General features: G+C 38.5%; 2 protein-coding genes across 4 annotated transcripts; both read right to left on the reverse strand.

Annotated features, from left to right (window-relative positions):
* Window positions 1–382: 382 nt before the first annotated feature.
* Window positions 383–14,849, reverse strand: gpcpd1 (glycerophosphocholine phosphodiesterase 1). 3 transcript variants are annotated; one of them, XR_004557568.1, is made up of 20 exons: window positions 14,568–14,849; window positions 14,224–14,312; window positions 12,288–12,378; window positions 12,070–12,154; window positions 10,284–10,359; window positions 9,400–9,441; window positions 8,847–8,970; window positions 8,314–8,566; window positions 7,349–7,511; window positions 7,073–7,202; window positions 6,873–6,927; window positions 6,690–6,782; window positions 6,527–6,604; window positions 6,224–6,263; window positions 5,994–6,061; window positions 5,784–5,849; window positions 5,537–5,673; window positions 5,268–5,403; window positions 4,479–4,665; window positions 383–1,794 (listed from the first exon to the last, which is right to left on the reverse strand). XR_004557568.1 is itself a non-coding variant. In XM_034150394.1 (20 exons), the coding sequence occupies exons 2-20, from the start codon at window positions 14,270–14,272 to the stop codon at window positions 1,596–1,598; spliced, it is 2,046 nt and encodes a 681-aa protein (XP_034006285.1). In that variant the 5' UTR covers window positions 14,273–14,312; window positions 14,568–14,848; the 3' UTR covers window positions 383–1,595. The 3 variants fall into 3 exon arrangements, 2 of the variants coding, with proteins under 2 accessions (XP_034006285.1, XP_034006286.1); XM_034150394.1 differs by having other exon boundaries at window positions 4,479–4,639; window positions 14,568–14,848; XM_034150395.1 differs by lacking the exons at window positions 14,224–14,312; window positions 14,568–14,849 and having other exon boundaries at window positions 4,479–4,639; window positions 10,284–10,529.
* A 3,880-nt stretch (window positions 14,850–18,729) lies between these two features.
* On the reverse strand, window positions 18,730–24,459 carry LOC117498335 (solute carrier family 23 member 1-like). Its single transcript, XM_034150365.1, is given in 13 exon segments — window positions 18,730–19,274; window positions 19,392–19,487; window positions 19,609–19,717; window positions 19,802–19,966; window positions 20,086–20,220; window positions 20,222–20,340; window positions 20,850–21,006; window positions 21,114–21,234; window positions 21,397–21,581; window positions 21,777–21,936; window positions 23,197–23,354; window positions 23,799–23,936; window positions 24,295–24,459. Coding segments are annotated over 13 exon segments (1,857 nt in total). The 5' UTR covers window positions 24,343–24,459; the 3' UTR covers window positions 18,730–19,008.
* Window positions 24,460–25,837: the final 1,378 nt, after the last annotated feature.

The following is a 25,837-nucleotide window of genomic DNA, read 5'->3' on the forward strand; positions in this document are numbered from 1 at the left end:
AAAAAAACTTCAGACATGTTTTGCATAGGTATGGCCCTACAATATATTTTTCCAATATAGCATAATAGGTCCACTTTAATGTTTACACGGACAAGTGACTGGTATTTTTAGACAGACAGAAACAGTGTTAACCTATTCTTTGAAGCTTGTTGTGAATATTTCAGATATTGCTATTCTGTCAGCACTAGTGGAAACTTGAACCTTGAAACTCTTGTATCTAAGAGTGTCCTGATAAAGGAGATACATTGATATTTGTGTGACTCTTTTGAATAAAGGAGAAAATGCAGTCCACAAATACTACAACCTCTGCAAAAACAAAATGTACACAACAAATTGCCCAGCTCAACTTACTGGATGTGAAAGAAAAAAGTCTCAGACAGAATAAACAAATATAGGTTTTAATTTTATTTAAAATACCTTTTACACCCTTCTGCCCTGAAATGACAGTTTTTACACACTAGACTCATTGATTCATACAGACCATGCACAACTCAATCATTACTGTATGTAGTAAAGAGATTGTGCCCATATACTGACAGCAAGACGATATACAGCCAGTAAATGGATTTGTTTTGCTGTGATCAAAATGCTGCATTATCATTGCGTTATATTAATACACCATATCAATATGCAAATGATGAAACACTTCAAGCGTAGTTAGCACCAAAAAGGTATATCTTCCGTGCAATAAAAAGCATGGGTGAGGTGAAGTTAAGTACAATTTATAAGAAGAACATAAAGGGAGTATTTCTTAATTCTGTACGTACATCTCAACTCAAGTCTATTCTAATCTAATCTAATCTAATCGATGAGGAGTGAGGTATTGGCGGTTTAAAACAAAAAAAACAGAAACAGGCCTGACCTCCCCCTCCTTTCCTTAAGGCTGTGTGTGTGCACTGTCAAATAAAACATTCATCTGTTTTTCCACTAATCAAGTATGTAGAAAGAATTAAGGATATAGTGCATCCATAATGCTGTTTACAATAATAGCTATGAGTTCTTTACAGACATAAGCATTTCGTGTGGAAAGGAGGAGTAAGTGCTTTCGACAGTCCACTGAAAAGGAAATAAATTAATCAGTTCTCTTATACTTGCAGTAGATAATCTACGTGTCCATTAGTGACAACCTATAACTCCCAAATGATTTTTGTGGTGAACCTGAAATAGCAATCAGTAGCTAATACTCATTGCTAAGCGATACAATAAAAATAACACTTTTAAAGTAATGGCTACATGCACAGCAGAAACAGAAAACAGCATTAGGCTTCATCTTTATAAAGTTTAGGACTTGAATTTACAGCTCTGTTAGAGCTGTAAAGAAAATATCAAAAGTACCAGAATTTGAGCACTCGAAGTGATGCAACATATTAGCCAAATAAAAAATATTCACTGTCATGTAAGATTTCCCATTGTTCCACTATTATGAAGACCTCGGCCTGAAAAAACTAAAAACATGGCTGTCTTAATGTTTTGGCAAAACATCCACCTATTTCAATAGAAAGCATAAATTACAATTTGTGGACATGCAAGACAAAAGACAGAATCTGTTGTTTCGTTGGCTGATCCATTCCCAAATTGCTCCACTAAGACCTAAGTTAAGAGGAGCTGAGGCCGGAATCAGACTCTCCGCTGCCAGAACAGACCTTGGAGGAAACGCAGGGAGCCATGGAGCAGGGGATGGAGTAGCAGGAACAGGAGGAGCTGTTGCGTGTCTCCTCTGTTATCACCTCCTGCAGAGTGTGTTGCTCCTCTACCTGAAAGAGGTTAGGTTGCTCCCCCTTCTCCTCACAGATGCTAAGGGAAAAAGAGGACATCGTTGGTTAGATCTGCTGCATCACAAGTTTCTAAACACCATTCAGAGTCAGAGTTCCCCGATCCAAAAATAATTTGGCTAATAGAATGGTATGGCTTGGTGCTAGGGTTGGAATATGTATATCTTTATTACAATTATTAAGATTTATTTTAATCTAATGTTTATACTACACATCATAATATGGCACATGTAAAAAAATACTTTTAAGATTATGAAGTTTAACTGTGCTTCAAAGTCATGCATTACATTAGGCAAAACTCTTCACACTAGTATAACTAAACCTTATGGTTACATTTTCTAACAATTTGCCTGGAATAAACCATTAAGAGAACAACATTTTGTAAAACAGTAACACTTAGTATAATAATACTATTACATGCTATCTCAATACAATAAAAATTGCTAAATAATATCAAAATATCGCCCAACCATTCTAGTCCAGTGGAACAAAATCTATGCAATAACTAAACTATTATTCAGATACAGACAAGATGCAAAAATGTACAGAATGCTCAAATCTTTCATGCACCATTGATCATTAAAACCATGCTTTCTGCTGCATTTATTTTGGCAAGGTGGATAATTGCACTGGATGGCAGCAGTTTATTACTTACAGGTCAAATCACATGTGTGGCCACCATCCTGACAAGTAGTATGGAGAACAAAGGCATTGTTCCAACCCTTTATGGACAAGGCCATTTATTGTTCTAGTAAGCTAAAACCTTTTTGTCCTTGGGCACAGTACGTTTAGCACAGCTATGCAGCTTACTCTTATATGTAGGACAAGGGTCATTCATGAGCTACATGACATTGGATAAGAGCCAGTCAATATTAACAACAGAAGTGGAACTGTAGCTCAGAATGAGAGTACAATATGTCTCGGAGTGTGGACTCAGGGGACAATTATCAACCACAACTCTTTACGTGAACATACTCATGTTAATCGATTGGACAAATATATCGAGTTTTTGTTGTTTTTATCCAGTGCAATCATCCCTTTTAACAACCCAAACTGCAGCACAAGCACGTCTTCAAACATTATAGATGCAAATAATTAAAAAATTGCAACTGTAAAAAATATTCCACGACATCTGACAAAGTTGACGGGAGGTGGATAGCTGTGGGGTTTAAATGCAGGTCTTTCTTGGATCAACGTTATTTTATACTATCAACTTATACTATTGACTTTCATAAGATTTACAAGCTAGTGTGATGCATGGTTACTGCAAGGTGCTTTGGTGCTGTGTGACTATCATACACCAGCTTTAACTAATGAGATTGAAACTAATAAATATCAATCTTAGTTTGGTTCATACAGAAGACGACATGATAACACTACCTCATGCATTAAACAAGCCATTCATTCTGTGTGCCCATCTTGCTTCAAAAATATATTGCTGAGTATCATGCCAAGCTCAAAATAACAAGGCCTTTCTTGGCAAATACAAAACAATACAGGATAGAAAATGATAAACATGACAGTTGACCCATCAAACAACCCTGTTTAGTACAATCCAAAAAGATAAAATAATCATTGACTCTGAAACAAAGTATTGTACTAATAGGGTGTTGACGTTAGAAGTCAACTGTCTTGCATCATTGTCAAGGAACAGGTTTTGTTCCTGCTATGTATCAAGCTGAGTAACAGTGGGAGGACAGCCGAAAAACAGCCAGGGGGAGTATAGAGTGAGCAAATAAACAAAACACAGCCAGGAACCAGAGAGACATTACTGGAATCTGGAGAACTTGAGTCAAAATATGGCACCAAGCATTCACAAATTCTGTAAGAAAGAGGCACAGTTATAACAACAACCTGGAGATCGAGTCAAATGGTTTGACTTTAGACGATAAAATAAGTTACATCTATGTAAGGACTGTTTGGTGTTGTAGGGTTCAAAGCCTATTTGTACAAGCGTTCAACATATATAAAGCAAATGTATCTGTATAGAGTATCAGAGAACTGATACGGCTGGACAAACTGGCCACACAGGACACTCTTTCACCACGCTAGCAACCTGATCTTTATGCAACAACATTGGCACGTCTTGTGTACCAGTTTCACATTCATCAACAAAATGCTCAATGATTAACCAAACCACTTTCATCAAAAGCTACAGCAGATGCCAAGTGATTAATGTGTCTGCCAGTGCCTGATGATATAACCCTGAATACTGTACTGAACTGTGCTGATAAGAAAGGCCTTGTAATAGTTCAGTGACATACCAGGAGTCGTATTGTCAATGCAGTATTTAGAACACTAAATGACCTGCTTAAAGAGTACATGGCTGACCGTACACAACAGGACATTGTGTACTACTCAGTTGGCCTTCTTTGGTTTTGCATAACAGCTTGAAACATGATCATGTTATCACAACAGGAATGGCAGCAACGTGTTCCATCTTGTATTATTAATTTGAATGGACATTGTTGTGCAAACAAAACCTGTTGGAGAATAATTTCAACTGCCATTACTGTGTTGATTTATTTATTTATTTCATTATCTTTGCTTTTTTATGCCTGTTTTTAAATGCCATTTAATAATGCGTTTATGCTGTATTTATTCTTAAATGTCTTTTGTTTTTATTTTGTAAAGCACTTTGAATTGTCGCGTGCTGAAATGTGCTATATAAATAAAATTGCCTTGCCACACATAAACATGTTTTACCTATCGTAGATGAGGCCATCGATTCCCTGCTCCCTCAGCGTCCTCCTGGTCTCGTGCTCGTTGTTGTCCTCCCCCCAGCTGAACACCACCAGGCCTTTAGACTGGGCATCCCCAATGTAGGAAAGGTTCTTCAACAGCTCCTCAGTGTGGGCACTGATTCCCTAGAAAGAGCAAGTAAGGAAATCCACTAAGAAAAAAGGTGGGTTTGTTAAATTATATAAACTTAATCTTAAAATGAACTTCTTCCCTACTCGCTTTTATGCTGGTTTAAGAATGTATGTTTTACATAGCAAGTAAGCTAATTCAGCCTTATATGAGCGGTCACCTACAAAGTGACCTTAGATAATGCTGAGTAAACTGTCTGGAGGGAATTTTTGCACTTCCTAGAACCACTTAGGATTTCTTAAAAACAGCTGACACTGCAATGCTGGCGGAATTGTTTTTTATGTGCCGTGACTGACGTGAGAGTATTTCTGTAAGTCCTTGGGTCAAAGGCATTGCACCAATGTTTGTTAAGGGAGGGTTCACAACAGACAAAACACATATATTTGTACAAATTCTGCTATTTCTAGATTAAATTGAATACATTTTAACAGTATGTTGCTTACAAAGTACCACAGCTGATGGTGTTTTTGATCGTCACACTGGCGAATTACATCAGGAGTAGTGCTTTCAAAATATAAAACAGTTAGTGTGAAACTAACTTCATTAACTGTTTTTCTTTGAATTCTAGAACATTTAGTGGATACTTTATGATAAATAAATGACTTTCTGCATTTCACTGCTCACCATAATATTCTCACTCTGGGCGAAACTTATGGCGATCTGAGTGGTCTGGCAGCGGATGTCCATCAGTTCAGGATACTTCTTGGAAATTCCCTGAGTGAGGAAGAGGATGGGGTACTTGTTCTGTTTTTGACGCACCCTGAGGGAAAACCAATGACAAGATGAATTATATTTTGCTTGACGAATGAACTGTAGAGAGTAAAAATCGTTTTAAAAAGTACAGCCTGATTAAATCTGGGCATACTGTATCCTCAGTTGCTAACCGTGCTTACATGGTGCAGATATCTGGGTCAAAGCAGGAGAAGACAATACGTCTTTTCCCGCCTCTTTGCAGGACACAGGACAGGATGATATCCAGGTAGGTATTCATGTTGAAGTAGGAGGATAGGTTGCCATCCCATGACCCGTCCTGATCAAATCAAATGAGTTTATAATAAGGATGTGTTATTATCCCACATTTAAATCTACAATCAAAATATTATTTGAATTACGCTCCATTGAACCTATTGACTTACTCACCTTCATCTGGGAAATCCATTTAAGCTCAATGTTGAAGCCCACATGCTCAGGAATAGCTTGGAAGATCTGTTAAAAAATGTAAATATGAAGGATGCTATTGATTTGACTAAGACTTTGACATGACAAAAACATAGGCAACAAGTAGAAGTAGTAGGTTGTTATTGATAAATACCCAGCTTTTTAATATTCAGGAATCATTAAGTTATGTACCTGTGTGAGTGAAGGGAATGGCTGATGTTCATCAACCTCTTCTTCATCGTCCGGCAAATCTGAAGAGACTAATCAAAGAGATGAGTGTGAATGCGCAGAGCAACATTGGATCAAAGCTGAATTTATTACTGTATTACAACACAGAAATGAAATGCGTTTCAACATGTTGTCTGTTCCACATTGTTTTCCTGGCAGAAGCTGGTGAGAGGATTCAAATAGTGGGTGCATACCTTTGTCATTGTTTTCTTTTATTGCGGCGGCATGGGCCAGCTGTTTAACAAAACAAAAACATCATCAAATCTATAGCCAACAAAACATTACATTTTCAGCACATTATTTTCAGTTCTCATGGCCTACTGCTTCACAATTCATTGGTATAATAGAGTGCGAACATTCTTAACTCTCATAGCAATTTCTGAATAGTTGCTTCATACATCAGGAAAAGCATTGGTGTAATGTATATCAACATTGTCCACGTCCATCTTAACTTGGGTCTTAGTTGCATAGTTCTGGCCATTATTCAAGATGTTTACCTTCAGAAGCTGCAGCTGATCATAGGTCAAGTCTTTGACTGGCACCTCAATAAGCTCCAGAGAAGTCTTGTCATTTTTCTGTCGAGGAGAGATAGAATGACCTCAATTATTTTAAGTAATGACATACATTTGTGTATGGGAATATGACAGGCTTTTATTTTACCTTCTTGGTGGAAATGCAGCATGTCAGATCGTGGTATACGATGGGAACAGAATCTTTGGAGAGGTGAACATCAAACTCTACGTAGGCAGCGCCCTGCAAGTACATTATTGACATATAATCCAGGAACAAGCTATGACGTTAAGGTTAAAATGTACTTCTGCTTTAATCATCTGCGTAACTCACATGCTGGGCAGCGCTTTTGAATGAGGCTATGGTGTTCTCCCTAACTCTGTGGTGCCTGAAAAACACATTAGAACACAATTTGTTGACAGAGGCAGGGTTTGCAAATGTACTATTGACACACACTGTTCGATTGACTTTTTTTTCTTTGTTCCAGAGAAGGCACTGTATCCCGTCCAGGTCAAAGTGTTCTGGTGACTCACTTGGCTGCGTGTGTGCTGCCAGCTCCTCTGTGACCCACATCCAGAGTACTTCTTTTCTTCCAGTACTTGGTGAAGGAGGAGCTCATGTCACAATGCAAACCCTGGATAGGCCGCATCACCAGGTAATCCACTAAAAACAGAGTATCAAATAGGTCAACAAGCTTTTCCACGTGCACTGTGTAAACAATGAAAGTCACTCGGAGGAAGTAAAGCATATAAATACTTTCAAAAGAGATTAAGCAGTTGCTCACTACCTTAAGCAGCCAGATATCTTACCTCTGACTTTTCCGATGGTCTGTCTGGAATTTCGGCCCATTATGGGAAGTGTGGCTACTCCAAAGTCCTTACCGCTCTCCGCGAAAGAGGAGGAGAGGAGGCAAGCTGTGCCCACAAATCCTGGATGTGCATCACCCTGGACTACATGCTCACCCATATCCTCCTGTAAACAAAATCTCATATTACTACAATAATAATCAAATGAAAACAGATAAATCCTTCTATAGGGATGGGTATTGTCTGAAATGTATCGATTCCGGTTTTTATCGATTCCCCGTTTCGATTCCAAAATGGTAAAAGAAAGGTCAAACGTTTAGATAACAAAAATATCTTTATTCTTTTAAGCTTTAACTGACATTTTTACAAATAAAAAAAAGACATGCAATACAAATGTATTACACAATAGCTGTGCTTTATTTAACTGAGCTATGCCGGCATTACACTGTGCCTTGTCTTTTTCTTTTTTAGTGTAGTGGAGTCTCACTTTAGAGCGTTTACCGCGATCCATCTTTGGTGTTATGAAATGACTGAGCTCGTGAACTGTCTACGGGAGGGCGGGGGGAGCCTCGCTGCGGGGAAACTGTGGACCTCTGTCGCCTGTCAGCACAACTTACATGATGCAGTTTAAAAAAAAGAAGGGCGGTGCCGGCCGTCAGCGTACCGAGCCGGCCGTCTACGCCCCGCTGACGACCGGCCGTTCTGTGATTCTCCAGAACACACAGATGGCCAGTCCGCCCCTGTATTCCACCGGGTCATCGCGGCGCAGACGGACCCGGTGGAATACAGGGGCTACCGCATTTAGGAACCGTTAAGCAGAACCGAAATTGTGTATTTTGTATGGGTACCCAGCATTTTTTTATCGGTTCTCATCTGGAACCGAGTTTCGGTTCCCAACCCTATCCTATGATACTTGATATGTTAGGTCAGGAATACCTATTTTACTAGTTTATCATGAGCAGTTTTACCTCAAAGAACTCAAAGGTGAGCTCCAGGTTGTAGGGGTCCATTGTGTGGATGTTGTACTCGGTCCACTGGGAGGGCTCCAGTGCATTGCCACATTCAGGCTGCGAGTGGCGGGACTTATAGCCGTTGGCACTGATCATGCTGATCTCCAGAGTGGTGGTCTCCCTGAGCAAAGAGGCAGGACTAAGCTGGCCTTCTTCCTCCTCATCTTCATCTTCATCCTCCTCCTCAAACCCCTCTAACGTCAGCTTGATTCTGTATTGGTAGGGAAAATAAACAACAAGGTAAATACACAGATATGGGGATGATGAAAGAAGCATATACTTAAAGAAATGAATGCATCAAAACATGAAAAAATAAGGTGTTAACAAGTGAGGTTGTACTCTCAGCCTCCCTCATATGCAGAGTTTCTGTTGCACTTTAGTAAAAGGTTGGATAATAGTAGCTCTGTAATGACCTTCTGCTCCCTCTCATTTCACTTTCAAGGAAAACTTTCTCTGCGGAGTATTACATTCGACCTCAGTGTCACATGTACCTGAAGCGTGACTTCTTGAATTTCTTCTTAGTAATTGATACTGGAGAAGTCTTAGAATAGTGCAGGCGCAGACGAATCTCAGTCTGGCACGTGAGCCAGCCAGAGTCCACACAATTCACCCCGTCTATAAAAAGAAAGACACAACATAAATTTACTTCGACTGCGGACCAAAGAACTGGCGGCAGCTCTCTAAGAAAATAAAGACTTTGAAACCTCTGCTGTGGGATTAAAGGGATACTTTACTCACTAAACGATAATTATATATCAAATTATCACTCAGTGCAACCTTGAATTATTGAAGAAAAACACATTTGATTCTTTGTTCACCTTTGAGGCATGCATGAAAAACCATGTTTTCTCTAAGAATTCAAGGAAACACTGGATAAGTGATAAATATTCAAATGGTCAATTAGCGGGTTTAGTGATCCTTTAAGCACATTGGTTAGCAACTTAGTTCAATTGTACTTTTGTCTCCATAGGATTTTACATGCTGAACTATTGATAGTTCTTATGTTTGTAGCGAGTAGTTTTAGTTATTTTAAATCAAACTTACTGTGAATTCCAAACTGTCCATCGTCAATATTCTGGTGGGATCCTGCAATAAATGGAAAGCTCATTATAAACTGGATAAAAGAATCTCAGTGGTACACAAAGGTTGAGGTCAGATCAAACCAGAGCATTTCCTGTGTACAAAGAGGCAATTCTGTTTGATCTCTCAAAACAACAGCCTTCATTGCTCTGAATTTGATTAGTCTCAACCTTAAGTTTCAACTAAGCAATAAAATGTATTTGATTCCAAAATATATTTTAACTTAGACTCTGAGCATGAGCCTGTCAGTAAGGCTGGTTTAGCAGGATGTTTATTAAAAAAGTCAGATCTCAAACAAAACATGTCTGGGTTAAATATCAAAAATTAAAGTTTGTAAAAAAAATATTTTTCTAGGGGAATAAGTGCTTTAGTGGCTAGATGAAAGAAAGAAAATGATGGGTGACGGGCTTGGTGCAGGCAATTATTCTAGCCAACCAGCTCATTTGAACAAAATGAACTTTGCCAGTGTTAGTCCAACACAATGTTGATTTAACTAGAGAGGTGTACAATATCAGTTCATTACATATGCTGCATTGCAGAGTTTACTCTATGGCTCTCTAGATTATTCCAGCAAGTGTTGTCCCGCTCTTTTTGCCAAAACATAAACACTGCAATCAGGTGGTAGTTTGTTAATTTTGAGATACACATTGCCCAAAACAATAAATTAAAGGTCAGATTAGACTTTCCCTCAAATACGAACCTTGTTTCTTCAGTGGTTAAACAGCTGACCCTATGTAAGTATTGATGGGCAACTGTATCATATAGTGCTAGGACAGGGAATGGGAGGTGTGTAGGGGGCATGGCACACTTCACCCAACCCAACCACACCGTGCACCGTTGTTCTATACCTGTGGGGCTCATCGTGCGCGGGTGTTGATGGGTCTCCCACATATTGACTATCACTTGATAGGGACCACCTGCACTCTGCAATTTCAATGTTTGGTACAGTGTTAGGATTTTCAAATCAGATACATTGATCTAGCTTTCAGTCTGGTGTCAGCGCAGCAGCTTGTTGGACTAGGGTGTCAGAAAGGAGTTAGAGCTGGTATAGTCACCAATCTCCCGCTGAGGCAGTCAGCCACCATCTGTTGAATCTGAAAAGTGAATTTGTTAGTGAAAAAAAAAAAAAAAAGGGGTCTTCAGTTAGGCTGCTCTCTATCTGTAACAAAGTCATAATCAATTTCAGCAGCAAAAGGTTAGCATCTCATTTTTTTATTTTATAAAATCATTAAAGAAAGACAATATCACATGGAAGAAACAATAGCCCAACACTGATCAAGTGTACACTAAATGCATTGCTGATGAGACTAACTGCAGTTTCATATGCAATATTTAAACTGCATGAGTAACTGGCCAATGTTAATTTAATTAACCGTTCATCGTTTTAGCTGGCAGAAACTTTAAGCCTATCAGTTTACAGAGAGGCATCCCACAAACAAATACTTGAGGAAGTCAAGCAAAGCAGGCTTTGAGTCTCACACAATGTGAGCCCCACCCATTACATAACAAATAATAATCCCCTTATAATAATTTGAGGTAATAGCTGAATTATATATATATATATATATATATATATATATATATATATATATATATATATATATTGTTAAGGTCTGACACATTTTCTGTCTCTTTCCTTCCCGGGGAAATATGGTCCCTCTTGTTTCTACTGTAGTGTATACAGAGCCTGCCTATTCTACAAAACTGGTCTTAAAGGTCCCATGTCATGCTTTTCCGGTTATTACCCGTCCCCTTGTGTGTTATGAAGGTTTTTCTGCATGTAAACGGTCTGCAGAGTCACAAACCCTCAAAGTACACCCTGTAGCGAGTAAAACTCTAACACAGAAAATACCTGTCTATGCTGCCCCAAAACGCCTCGTTGGAGATTTCTCTTTTTCTTCCTGGGTACAGTGACGTGCCCATACCAAAATGGACCAATCCGTGGAGCCGTTACGTTACGTCCCTCACACACACTCAATATTTTCTCAGCTGCAGCTCCGCCGATTTCTTCTCCCTGAGACGGCGGGACGCGGCGAGGCTGTGAGTTTGTGTGTGAGCACACACACAAACTCCCAGCCAGGCTGTGGGTGTGTGTGTGTGTTTGGGCTGGTTTCGGGCTGGGTTTCGCTGTGTCTCGCAGACGGCCACTGGGCTCATAAGGAGGGGGGGCAGGAGCTCCAACAAGCCGTTTAGGACAGAGAGTGAATACACATACTATACAGAGATGCTGTATGAGAAACCAAATGTGATTTGGGAAAATTGCACAATATAAATCTATTTCAGTATACCTCAATGGAATTATGTCCAGTAGAAATGGCCATGACATGGGACCTTTAAGGAATAAAACATATTATTTTTCCCAAAAACTATTTTAAAGGGTATTGAATAAACTAATAGAACCTGTTGTCCCCCTTCCTGCTGATGAGCTGCGGCAAGAAAACGAATGAATTGACATAAATCCTGAAATCATCACAAATCATGCATAAATTAATATGAATTAGCGTTGGCATTGAATTCCACAATATTCATCTTTAGCCAATACTGCTTTCAAAGGATAATCTTTGAAAATCAACAAGCATATCAATCACCTATTCTTAGAGCTATAACTCTATACAGACAGGAGACTGCGCTCACCTTTGACTCAAGGAAGAAACCTTTGAGATAGCGGTACTTGGCGACAACTCCTTTAGGCACAGTGATTGTTGTGGTCCAAGTATTTCTGTCAGGGGAACAAAATGTATTTTAAATGGACAGAATAGTAAAGAAAAAAAAAAACACCCTTTTGTAGTAGAGAATCACAAACTGTCATAATTTAAAGGACGTTTTTTTATTAAACTTGGAATTTAACCTACCCATCATTCCCATGAGGATGTAAGATCACTGCTTTTTCATGGCTCCAGCCTCCCAGGGATTCACAGCTACCAACAACTGCAATCACCTCCCCTAGAAATGGACAAAATTGTGTTTTTTACCTGATGTGATAACATTCTTTATTGTACAATAATAGAAGCAATCATAATTAAATGCTGACATGGGTCACAATCATCTCACATGTTACATTCTACACATTCTACAAACTTGGTAAATACTGAACATTAACTTCCAGGAATTGTACTTAATTGAAAACAAACTGATTCTATAATAATCAACAAAACAGTACAAAGAAAGTGTTCTTTCTCAATAGAACAATCAGTGGTTCAAGTTAGTATATTCCTCAGTGTAACATATCCACTAGTTGCAAAGCTTAAACATTTTTATTTATTTTTTTATTTTAAGGGAAAGGATGTTTTCACTACTCAGTTTGTCAACTATGTTACGGACAAACTTGATGTCATTACAATCATTTGATTAAGTCCTGCACTTCAAGTAAAATCAAATTTGAAAGGCTCTTGAGTCTATTCTACCATATATCCAAAGATTTTTTAAAGTTTAAAAAATAATTGTATTAAAGTTTTGTTTTTTCATGTGATATGTTCAGCACTGTCATTAAGTTTAGGGATATTTTGTATTATAAAACTACCATACAGGTCATTTTGATAGTTTTAAGAGATGTCATGTAAAACTCCAACCTGTGTAGATATACATTATACTATAAAGGATATCAGAAGCACTATTTTAGATATTTTAAATTTGAAAAAATGAGGTGCAACATAGTTGACAATGAAAGTCAAACATTTGACGCAAATAACATAGTTGACTGGACACATTATTAACCATCAGCACTATGTTCATTTCAAGGCAGAAGTGCAAAATTCCATTGATAATGATGTGTAATGACGTCTACATGTCATACAAATTGTCAACTAGGTTACCTGTCAACTAAGTTACTACAGTTATTACAGTACTGGGTAACTCAGTTGACAGGTAACCTAGTTGACAATTTCCCTATTTTGACCCATCATTTCAATGGTAGGCCTTGCCTGGATGACCACATGTCATTTTCTTGAACAGGTTAACATCACATTTGAACATATAATTGAATTAAAATCATTAAACAATTGTAAACCATAACAATGTACGTAACATTGTTGATTGTCAATGAGTATATTAATTGACCATGTGCTATTATACATAAAATATTGTAAAAATTTAGAGGACAATCACCACAGTGTGTTCAAAATGTCTGCCAAAGAGGAACATGGCATCATGTGATGCTGGTGACATGGTATTGGGACAAACAATTTTTGAGTTAAAGGGGGAAGTTCTGTTAGTAACATAGTTGACAGAACTTTTGCGGACATTCATATATTAAGATATTTAAATTATTTAAAGGGGGAAATCAATTAAAAATATGTTATTATTCTTTAGTATTTAGACTTTTGAAATAAATGAATCATTTTTTAAATTTACTTTAATGGTTTTTATTCATTATTTTGAATCCAAGACACCCTCAACTGAAAAACGGACATAGCAAAAACTGACAATTTAAGAACATCATGACACATTTCAAGCTAAATAAAGCATAGGATGCACATAATGTTTGTGTGATATTATAACATGCTTTCCAATAATAGGCAAAATATGATATTTTTGAAGAAAATAGTTAGAATAATTATAATTATCATCAATGGACATCAATGGACATGGAATGTACCCTAAATTGTAGAATCACTCTTATACAAACACATAACAATAAGATTTAGGGAAACAAAGTTCAATATGTTGGCATAGCTACACTTCAAAAATAGATCATCATGTGATCACATAGCATGTTCTACATGAAGCTCTAAGATAATGTTACAAGTGTCTTTATATTTAGTTGTCTGCAGTGTAGTTGAACAGACTTACCTGGGGATGTTTCTCCTCTGACAGCCACAGTTACCTCAGTGGTCTCCATAGCTGACACAGGCACAGAGAATACTGGGGGCAGAAACAAGCTGCAAAAAAGAACAAACTTTAAAAACCTTCTTATTTTAATAGGTCAATAACACACTTTAGGCGTTGCTGAGTTTCACTCTACCAAATGTGACTTCTGGCTGTTAAGATAAGCTGTTTTTAAAAATTCACTTGAGTAGTATCTTCCTCTTACTGGTAGCTGACTCAAGTAAAGTAGCTAACGTTAGCTAAAATGTTAGTTACCAGTCAGTTGAAAGAATATTAGCTAACATACGGATGATGACAGATAAGGTTACCTTCTTGATTTTGGCAGAAAAATGTATCTTCGGGCTGCTTAAGATGGGGGATCCCCGTTGAAGCAGGATCGCCTATCCTCCAAGAAGTCTACGTGAAAGCATACCTGGCCAGCTGTGTAAGAGCTAGCGATTTAACGTCAAAGCTGGACCATAACGATTAAAAAAATTCGAGTACAAAAAGAAGTGAGAGCGAAACGTAATGTCTTCAGCAATATAGATTAAATACCACCAAGAGTCTGACGACAGAAACCTGGCGCCGACGGAGCAGCTTACACAATGGTTATCTGCAGTGTTGCAAACAGTATATCAAGCACCAAGTTCGCCAAAATGACAAACGGATCATCCGGCGAGTACTTTCAAAATAAAACATTGAATTCCTCGATGTTAAAATATTACACAACTTACTTAATGTATTAATGATAAAACACTAGGGGGAATCCAATATGTTTTCAATACAAACAATTGCAGCGTATGCTTCAAAGAAATTGGATCTGCTTGTTCTCAATGGTTCCTCTATTTCCCATCTCTATATACATATTTAAAGGGAACATAGCATGGAGTTGAGATTCAAGCATATAGGGCCATTGGAAAATAAGTCCGTAACAACATTAAAACCTGTCAAACAATAACCTTAGTCATGTATTTTCCTAGAAAGAGACACGCTGGTATTTATAACTTTTATTTTGTATGTATCATCTCCACATGGCGTGGTGCGTTCAGGCTTCCGGTGGCCCCTTGACGGAGCTGGCTCATACCGCCCTGTTCTGGATCCCTGGCGGGTCTGTTGTGCTGCAACGTCCTCTCGCAAACAACTCCACGAACAGATGGAGGTTACAGCCACGCAGTAGACTTTTGGCTATTTTTTTGCAATAAAACCCGAACAAGTTATTGTTATATAAGATTATAGGGCCTTAGTCTATTAATGAAGTACGTTGTCATTCCATGTTAGTTTCTAAAGTAAAATAAGAGACAAAAGCTGTCCTTTCAAGTAAGAGGGAATGTTTTTGTAAAGCTACGTAAAAAAAAAAACGGGTTTCTTGACTTGTAACCAAAACAAAACACATCTGGTTCACAAGCTAGGACTGATTTCGAAGATAATAACAAAGTCCAGTCTTATGTAAGGCCCTTTCCACGAAAGCTTCCGGTTTCACAAGTGAAATCAATACTTAATAACGTTCATCAGCTGTTACCCGCTGGAGGGCCAAGCAAAAGAGGTTTAGTTTTAACTGGTACCACGGACAGACAGAAATCAGTAGCCTTGTAACCCATTGAAGAGTTAATCTGGCGTCAACACCTTCACTTTTCACCTTCACATATCCTACAGTAGCCTACTCTACAACAACCTCCAACCAGTTTAAACTGCTGAAGAAGGGCTGTGGCCCTCTTTACACACTGTCAACGTGTTTAGACTTAGACCTTAGACTGAAAAGCAAAGTTTAGCCTGTAGCACCCTCCAGTGTTGAAATGAGCCTACTACATCAACAGAGAGGCAAGGAGGAACAACATTGCAGAATAAACCAAGGGGAAATCACAATTTTCCAGAAAATACAACGTCGAGAGTTCTTCAGTGCATTTCCTCATCCCTGACATGAAATAAGTCCTCAATATGAATGTGGAAATCAATCAGTGTAAAGTATATAACAACCCGTTTGGGATCAATAGAGTATATCTTATTCTCTTTTGTTGGATATGGCAGGCATTTCAGAGCACTAATGAGTAAAGTGAAAATCATGTGAGTTTACATTTTGGGATGAGCTGTTCCAGATTACTTTTCTTCCTTTTTTTAATGAGCACCAATGTGATCCCGCTGTGATAAGGCAGGTCTCAGGGTAGGAGATAATTATCCATCGAACATGGGAACATGCTGAATCTGTTCTGGTCCGGATGTTTTAAGCATGAAAAAATTCCAGTCAGATGGTGTGCAATATTTTAGTTCATATCCAAAAAAAAATTCAAGATCACATTAATAAGGGAGGGAGGGAGAGGCCCTTGATGAAAGAGTAAAGGAAACATAGAAATTGTGATTAGTGAAGAAAGACTGCAGCAATATGAATATTTCAGGCTCTTTCTCAGCACCCAGCAGTGCTCTTATTACAGTGTCATGATCTGATATGCTCATTTATTTGAGATTGTTTGCTTCATGTTCGTTGTTGCAGGTTAATTATGGAGTAACAGTCCTCAGATTCTGCAGCTCAATTAACAGAATTATAATCGGTGTCACATAGGGTGGCAAACCACAATGAAATTGTACTTCTTGAATAATTCATAGTTGTAATAAACTATTGTCAGTGCTACTGATTGGCCTTTTTTATCTCTGTTTATATAGTTTTTTATTGCAATTGGGGTATTCTAGTGACAAGATTAACTATTATCTCTATTGCACCTTGCTTCCAGTTAGCATCATCCAGAGTTAGTTAGTTAATTAGTTAGTTCATTATTTAGTTGCTTTGTGCACTTCAATGGATTAAGAATCTCAATATATATATAGCACCAATACAACCAATTTATGGAGATAAAACAATAGTATACAGCATAAAGATTTTGAAGTTTTATTCCTGATTTAGAGAGTGAATATTTTGAGAAGCAAAAGTCGCTCTATTCTCACTCAGAACAAGTTTATTCGTCAGACGCAGTTTGAAAACGGTGTGCTGATTCATCCAGTATTTACAGAGCAAAGAAGTATCAGATATGCCAACCACCCTAACCCAAATGAACAGACTTTATTCTTATGGATGACTGAAAAACCTGAGGCTTAACCTGACTAATTATTTTCATAATCTACCATTTTCATTCCCACACTTTAGCTCAGTGAGTGAATAACACCTAGTTTCCTAAAGCACAGAGCCATAACTCTGGCACTGAAAAGGATCATATCAATAATACATGTGGGCGCAACATGGTGTAAACATGTCAAGTCATTACTTTTAAAGTTACTCTTAAGCAGTATGGATTCATCCTTCTTATACAAGTATTTGTACTTCATCATATTTATTCTCCTGTGATGAGTCGAAATGAATTTTATAGGATGAAAAATAGAAGCTAATATTGAAACCCAGCCACATGACAGTGAGGTATTATGAATCCACTGCAGTATATTCAGATTTCACATAAAAATCAATCTTATGAATGAATGTGGGTACGGTTAGCTAGATCAGTTAAAAATAAATATACTGATGTTTGCATTCATTGGACATTTTTGTTTGCTTTTGAGTCAGCGGGAGTGTGTAGAGCAGTCTTTCACATTGTCTAAAAAATGACCCTGTCACTAAAACACATTATCTCACTACTTATTCTTTTTGTGTGTCTCTCTCCCCATTCTCCTAACTCCATTTGCGTAAATATTTATGTCCAAAAGATAAAATAGGTGTTTGAAAGCTTTCAAGAGCTTACTATAGATCTCATAAAGTGCCTGAGAGCCATGGAGGCATGATGAGATGAGGCTGAAGTCTCAAAGACAGAATACAAAAATATGGTGCTGGTAAATGTTAAGCCTTTACTAATGAACAGAGTTGCTGAGTTGTCCTTTCCCATTGAAATGCAGATTACTGGCATAGTGTTACACAAAACCAATTGACGATCACTGCGCAAAATCCCTTTCCAGAACACTAACTTTCAAAATATGATATTCTGTAATGCGTTTCCAGTAAGGCACGTAAATAAAAAAGGTTCGATTTTTATAGCTCAAGTTTACTCGTGCTTTTGTACCATCCTTAAATAACATTACAGTGTACATCTAACCATTGACCAGTGTTTCAATTGTGCCTCTGGGAAAACTGATGGCTCCACAGATCAAAGCATTAAACCATATCCCACCTGCCTGTCAGCGCTGGTGAGGCAGAGGAAATGAATTGACAGAGAAAAGAGATGAAGGCAAAGTGGACGATTGAAAATATGTGTTATCTCTTTTGTTTTTGCAGAAGGAAACACAAGAAGAGCCAGAGGGTCACTGCTGTGGGTTTTTTAAGCTGCTGCTTAGATCAGTGTGAAGATAGGGCTGTGTGATAATACAGTTATCCACAGGCTAAATTACATTTCCTTTGAAAGAGGAGAATGAGGAATGCATTATTCTAGTTTTCTGTCGGTGTGTGTGTGACTGGTTATGAGTTTTTAGAAGAAATATGAGTAACGGTGGAGCATAGTAACACAGTGATATTTAAGTAGTTTTCTTTATTTGGTGTTGACAGAATGTGGAAGCTTCAGTTCACACTTCCTTTTTTTGCATAGTCATAATTGAAGGGTTAAAACATGAATGATGCATCAAAAATAAATCTACTGCTGGCAGTTCTGATTCATGTAGGAAAGTAAACTTTATTGTAATCTCCTGTTTGACCAGTCATCAGTAGGCAAAGATCCTCAAAACAATATTTATTTGACCCTTGTGTGATGTAAAAAGATAAAATTTTTATTATTTCACTTTATGACACCACCTCTATATCACAGTTTATAGAGCACATTCATCAAACACCTCCGTGCCGTTTTGCAGGTGCTCTTTCCCCCGGCCTTGTGGCATATTGTTTTCCTCCGACTGTTTCTCAGATCTGCTATCCTTCCATGGGCAGAAAGGGATGTAACGGACCCAAGATTGGGATGACAAGCAAGAGGCTATGCCAAACGGAAGGTCATACACCTCTTCAGTTCCCAAGGTGCAGCTAGAGTCCTCCAGATGTACTTTATCCCGGGCTAAGAGGCCACGCTCACGTTTGGTCCCTGAGATCGTGGTATTAGAAAGACAATTAGACCACACCTTTTTTTATAATAATAGTTTACATTCACATTCATTGGATTTTAGAACTTGTGTCAATAACAACCTTCATTTCAGCTCACCTGGAATTGTGTTATCAAGGAAGAAGCCAAGAAACCCTCCCACAAACATATTTGTGGTCAATAATATCTGCAGCACTTGATCTACCTCTTTAACACCTGAGTTACAAAAGAAATATTAAATGAAAACACAGACAAAATAAATATTGAGAAAGATATACATTACATGCTGTTAAAATAGAAAAGGCTTTAAGGAGTAATGACATTTCTTGATAGATACCGGTATCTAAGAAACCAGGATTCTTCATTATCCAGTTCGGAATGACGAGTGCAGACATAATGGAGAAACCAAAAATAAATATATTCCTGGAGGAGTTCATGTCTGTGGACTGTAAAATGAGATATGTCAGCAACATTCTGAATAGTAGCAAAGCATTTGGACACAATGTGGCTGATTGTTAATCGTATTATACCTGCAGATTTGAAACTCCTGCTGCAGTTATGACTCCAAACATGATCAGAAGCATGCCTCCCATTACAGGGGTGGGGATGGTGGCGAAGATGGCCCCAACTTTGCCCAGCATCCCGATCAAAATCATGAAAAATCCACTCAGAAGAATAACCATTCGGCTCCCCACCTGTTACACAAACAGGAATTGTGCTTGTTCTCAATACCAGATGTTTTGAACATGCATTGTACTACTGCAGTATAAATAAAAGATACTCTGTACGGTTGGATGTCGATATCTTATCTTACCTTCGTGATACCAAGGGCAGCCACATTCTCACTAAATGACGTAGTGCCGTTGCCTGTGCCAAAGGCCCCTGCCAACAAACTGCCCAGCCCCTCAACACCAATACCCCTGTTGATGGCGTGCGAGGGGGGAGGGGGGGGCGCCTGACAACCTGGCACAGGCGTAATAGTCGCTCACAGATTCTGCCATGGAGCATATTATTCCAGCCATCATGCCAAAGACACCTGCCAGGCTCACAGCTGGCATGCCCCACTGACCTTTATTAGGAGTCAAAATTGTAAATATTGAGCAGTGTAAAAAAAATCGTACTTTCGGGCATTGAGTCATTCAAGGATTAGTTATTAACAAATTAGTTCATGAGTGATCTTTTTTGCACTTTCCCTTTCTCCATTTCCCATACCGTAAATGTGTGTACTCAGTGGTTCAGATGTTGAATTAATGTGACTGTACTGAGGTTTGTTTATAGCATATCGTTAGCTTTTACTTAACAATCACACAAGTGGTGTTTATTTGTTAGGATTATCTTGCTAAACAAAACTTGTACAGTATCTAGTATAATCTTTCATTAGACAAAAGCTTATTTCCTGCTATAGTTCAATAGAGTAATCCCATAGGCTTTTTTTACAAGGGAACCAGGGTGATGCCTACACCAATGCATCATACATGCAGGAATTCATGTTAATTAATGAATGAATATTTGATTCTACTATGCCCATGGTTTTTCCTTACCTCCCAGAATGTCTTTGATAGTATCTTGTTTACTTACCAGGGTAAGGTAATGTGAACCAGGAAGCCTCGTTCACCACATCTCCCTTAGCGTCAGTGCGGGCCAGGTGGCCATATTGGGTTGGATCAGATGGTAGGACATCAAATATGGTGAGGAGGTAGCAGACTAACCATGAGACCCCAATCCCCAGCAGGATCTAAACAATATTTACTTTAGTATCAGCCTCAGCATATGCCAGTACAATTAAAAAGGAACAGAAATTGTGTATATCGGGCTCTACATACATGCTTATACATAACATACAGGCATTATCTGGAAGATATAGAACTTTGAGGTGTGCAGTTTCTTGGCTTTGCTATATGCAGGAACAAGGACTGGTACACGACGGAGGTACTGGGAGAACAGGATGATCAGCACTGTGGTCCTGTGTGTATGAGAATAACTGTCATTAGCATGATGATGCAATACCAGAGACTGATACCGTCATTGAAATAGATGATCCATCCCAGCTTGCAACCAAAATACTGTAAAAACCTTTAACTTCCAACTAGGCAAAGAGAGAGTAACTATGGCATCGAGCGCTTACGTACATAGCAGAGATGCCCAGTGGCTGCCAGCCTTCTGTCCAACTGAATCGAACAGTGACAGGCCGATGAGAGCGACAGTGGGTGCAATGGTTAGCGGGCCAATGAAGCGCATGAGGAGGCCAATGAGGCCCGAGAAACCAACCAGGATCTGCAGAAGAGAGGCCACCATAATAGAGCCCTGCAGCTGTGGACAGGAAAACAATAATCAAAATCCTTAGCATCAACTTTGGCCGAGTGAGAGTCTATGCCTGCAATCGAATTGTCTACTTCCCGGAGTGGAAACTAGCTCACTGAATTAATCATGAGCTCCACAAAAGTGTTGTTTCACTTCTCTGTTTTTTTATCAATCAAAAGCTGTGCAGTGTTTGTGCTGGCTCACTGTTCTCAGGCGGGTCTGCCAAACTTCTATGAAAACAGGTGAGGAAGTGTTGACCAGTGTGGCGTTCTGGGTCCAAGCTGGGCACTTCCATTCTGGTAGGGACAACATGGCCATGGCAGGGGTCACCAGACTAAAGGTGCCCCCCTGTAGTATGGGAAGCCTACAAGTGTGACATAAACAAACATAGTTCTCAGTCAGACAAATAAACAAACCATTTATTAGGACAAAGCATGTGTAAGACTACACAACAGTACAGTTGAATCTATGTTTGTTATAAATGCACAATAATAGGTCACAAACTTTCTTTAACAAGTTAAGAACAGCAGTCAACTTGACAGTAGCTTTGTGAGACTGTACTAAATGCTAACATCGTAATGCTAACATGCTCACAATGACAATGTTAACATGCAGTGTTTAGCAGATAGTTAATAGTATGTTATTATCATGTATTTAATGTTCAACAGCTTAGTCTTAGTCAAGTTTTTTTTCAGTTAGCCCATGTTTTTGCCTTTGAGTTCTCTTTATACGCATACGTGTTATAGTCACGAAATTAATTTAATCTATTGATTCGTGTTCACCAACATGATTTTCGCATTTTTTTCGTGTCACACAGAACGATTTTAAAAGCAATGTATTTCTATTGGTAGTATGTTTCGTGCCTGCAACACGTCTTTTTGTCCGGTCGGGTCTTGGAATACCAGAAGCTGTGTGGTTCATAAAAACATGTTCTTACTCAATATCTTACCCTAAGCCTAACCATATCCCTTTTATTTTAAATTGTATAATGTGGGAGTTTTTTTGCCGTCCACGAGGAAAAGAAATGGCTCAGAGCCTCAGAATACTGAAATCTGTATTTTATGTCATCTTTTTTTCCTTCTAATTTGTTATTATTTGGTGCAGGCACGAAACATACTACCAATAGAAATACATTGCCTCTAAAATTGTTCTGTGTCAGAATATTGAAATCTGTATTTTTATTTATCTGTTTTTCCTTCTAATTTGTTATTATTTACATTGCTTTTAAAATCGTTCTGTGTGACACGAATAAAATGGCGAAATCGTGTTGGTGAACACGAATCAATAGATTAATTTCGTGACTATAACACGAAATGCCGTGAGACTGTGTTGAGCATACAACTCAGTGTTTTTGTCGGGTTCTTGTCAAACCCCCTAAAACAGCTGTTTGCTGGAAACAGAGTCATTACATTTTCTATATTACTGTATCCATGAAATTATGTTATACAGTAACAAAGAAAAAATTGAAGCCAGTTTTCACATTTCCAAGGGTCTCAGTAAGGGTCTAACTTGAGTAAGCAGAGTTTGTTACTCAGAGTACTATTACTCTTACACTTTTAACTAAAACTGTCTCCAATCTTATAGGATGGTTAGTGGTGTGATTAGCTGGAGCCATCATTCTGACCTGACACCAAAGGTGACCTGCAGCACAGTGACCAGGCCAGAGGTGAAGAAGATGGTGTTAATGAGCTGACTCTGGGTCAGGCTGTCGTGCTGCAGACACAGTCCCTCAGAGAGAATGAGGGGGATGGCGGTGATCCCCCCAAAGGCTGTCAGGTAATGCTGCACAGGAGAGGAATGGTGATCAGAGTGAAGAATTAAGGTTATTGATGACACCCCTACACACACCGGACAACAACAATCTGCATTTGCAATATTTTACAAACTATTAATGATAAATGGATGCTACTTTTATACATGTACATAAATGCCAGAAGTCAGTCAGTGTTTTTTTACTGTTCAGACTGAAGAAATATGTTCCTATGTGATTTAGGACAACATGTACAAAATCTGAGTTGAGAAAATCAGTTTCCAGTTTGTTTGATCTCTTTTCTATGATTACCCTAGTGTGACTGCTCGGTTCCTTGGCCTGTCAGACTTAACTATGAAGAAAACAGTAACGGCATAACCATAAAACATTTAATCATATAGTTTTACTGCTCCAATTACAATGTTGTTTTATGACCCGCAGAAACCAAAACCTCCACAAGGCTTTGTCACACCCACCTGCATTGCCAGAAAAATACAAAGGTACCAGGGAGGAACATCAGTCACACAATAGGTGGGTTTATTTCTGTCTTCCTCTGTTACACAGCTGCTGCCGCATGTCTTTCCCTCCTCTCCTCTTTGATGATCCCCATCCATCTGCAACACCATATACAACATTTAACCTTTTGGGATTTTTAAATGTATTAAAACAGATGGACATTTCACGTAGAAAGACATAATAGACAACAGAAACACATCTCTGTCCTTGTGTTTCTGTATTAGTTGAAAATGTGTAAAGCTTCCAAATCAAAAACAAATATGGCTGAGTGCGGACCCTAAGAAAGAGTTGCACAACGTTTATAAACTTCCAACCTAAAGACCTCCCACCTGTCTGAACCTTTGCCCACTGTGTATCAGGATTAATCAGAACTCATTGAAGAGCAATCCTCACTATTTACAAATATTTAAAATGCCAATACATGGTATCATTTACATGAAAAGTAATTGTACTTACATCAAATGCAATAGTGTTGAGTCCATTACTTTCCTTCCCTGAAGCCATTGCAAGTCCACTATAAGATCAAAATGTAGTTTTGGCTTCCTGAGGTGGAGGAATTGGTAAAAAAAAGGACAACTGTGGAAGTAACAACCAGGAACAACATCAGGGACTCATTTCCTGCTGGTAATGTAGGCTCATCTTAGGACAAAGTCCAGCTCAATAGTCATTTAGTTACATATTATGTGTCAATCATTACTTTCTATGTTTCATTAGAATGTGGAAATTGTATAAAAACGATTTAATTGGTACTTTGTCATCGTAGAAGAAAGGAGATTCTTATGTGTAAATGTTAAGGACTACATCGGGAGACTGTGGCTCAGTGGATAGTGTGCTGGACTTCAAATCAGGGGGTAGCAAGTTCGAGTCCCACTGCAGTCAGCATGTCGTTGTGTCCCTGGGCAAGACACTTCACCCCAAATTGCTCCTGTGGGGATTGTCCACAGTACTGAATGTATGTAAGTCGCTTTGGATAAAAGCATCTAACAAATGACATGTAATATCGAGAAATAAACCTCTTGGCAAAGCACTTCCAGTGGATGGACATAAAACGATGGAGAACAATTCATACTATTTGATAATAAAACCATTTTACCACAGGGTGTCACCAAAGCATAGTTTGGATTAATACTGACATGTTCCATAATTGCAGCAAGACTTGATTTGCGAAACTGAACAAACACAAAAACCCAATAACTCACTGAATGGGTCAAAGCTATAACTCAAATTGCTTCCTTTAACTGTTAAGCCCCATTCCCCCGGGCGAGGGAAAAATCGCAACGTCTGCAAGAAACAGCGTCTGAGGGCTTCTTAACATTTAAAAACCTATTAATGTGTCATACCCACTTAACGGGAAGAAACTCAGCTATCAGACAATATTAACCATTTTTAGCAAAACGAAACATAAGGGTAATAACAAGGCTCTGAATTAGCCCTGAGCGAAAAAATGCTAACACACTTAGCACAGAAATCACGTTAAAATACCCTTATTACTTATCATATCTGCACAAACAAGATATCGATTAGCAAGCTGAGATTGCACAGATTCGACAGGTATTGGTATCATTACTGACCGATCCGAACTCGCGACATGAGAAGCTAACAAAGACATCACACCACGTAGCATTAGGTAGCCAACACGGCAATATGTCTTACCTTTGTTGTATTCTGATCAAAAGTTGTCTTCAATGGCATTAAAACGCTGCTGAAGGTTAATCCATAGGTTAATCCAATGTGTCTGTGTCACTTTGAAATGATTTCTGATAATCCATCAGTAATAAAACTAGTTTTCAGTTTTCAGATTTCAGAGCGTAAAATAGGTTTCGCTTTGGGCAAACTGCGTGCGCATAGCTCTCATTTCTCAATGGTAACATGTGTGTGTATGTGGAAATCCCCCTTCGATTCTATTGGCTCTAACGGTTCAAAAGAGATGTCAATCATCAAAATCGACCAATGGGTTCCAGAGAAACGGCAAATACGCCCATTTCCATCCAAATGACCC

This window comes from Trematomus bernacchii, unplaced genomic scaffold (genome assembly GCF_902827165.1).
Source record: "Trematomus bernacchii unplaced genomic scaffold, fTreBer1.1, whole genome shotgun sequence".
In the NCBI taxonomy this organism is placed as follows: domain Eukaryota; kingdom Metazoa; phylum Chordata; class Actinopteri; order Perciformes; family Nototheniidae; genus Trematomus; species Trematomus bernacchii.

Bases quoted from the DNA above. Each gene is read 5' to 3' on its own strand.
- gpcpd1 (XM_034150394.1), bottom strand. From the start codon at position 14,272: ATGGAGACCACTGAGGTAACTGTGGCTGTCAGAGGAGAAACATCCCCA. The intron at 9,442-10,283 runs GTATAGAACAAC...CATTTATTGCAG, and splicing joins GCGCACGATGAGCCCCACAG to GATCCCACCAGAATATTGAC. The intron at 6,264-6,526 runs GTAAACATCTTG...TTTGTTAAACAG, and splicing joins ATCAGCTGCAGCTTCTGAAG to CTGGCCCATGCCGCCGCAAT.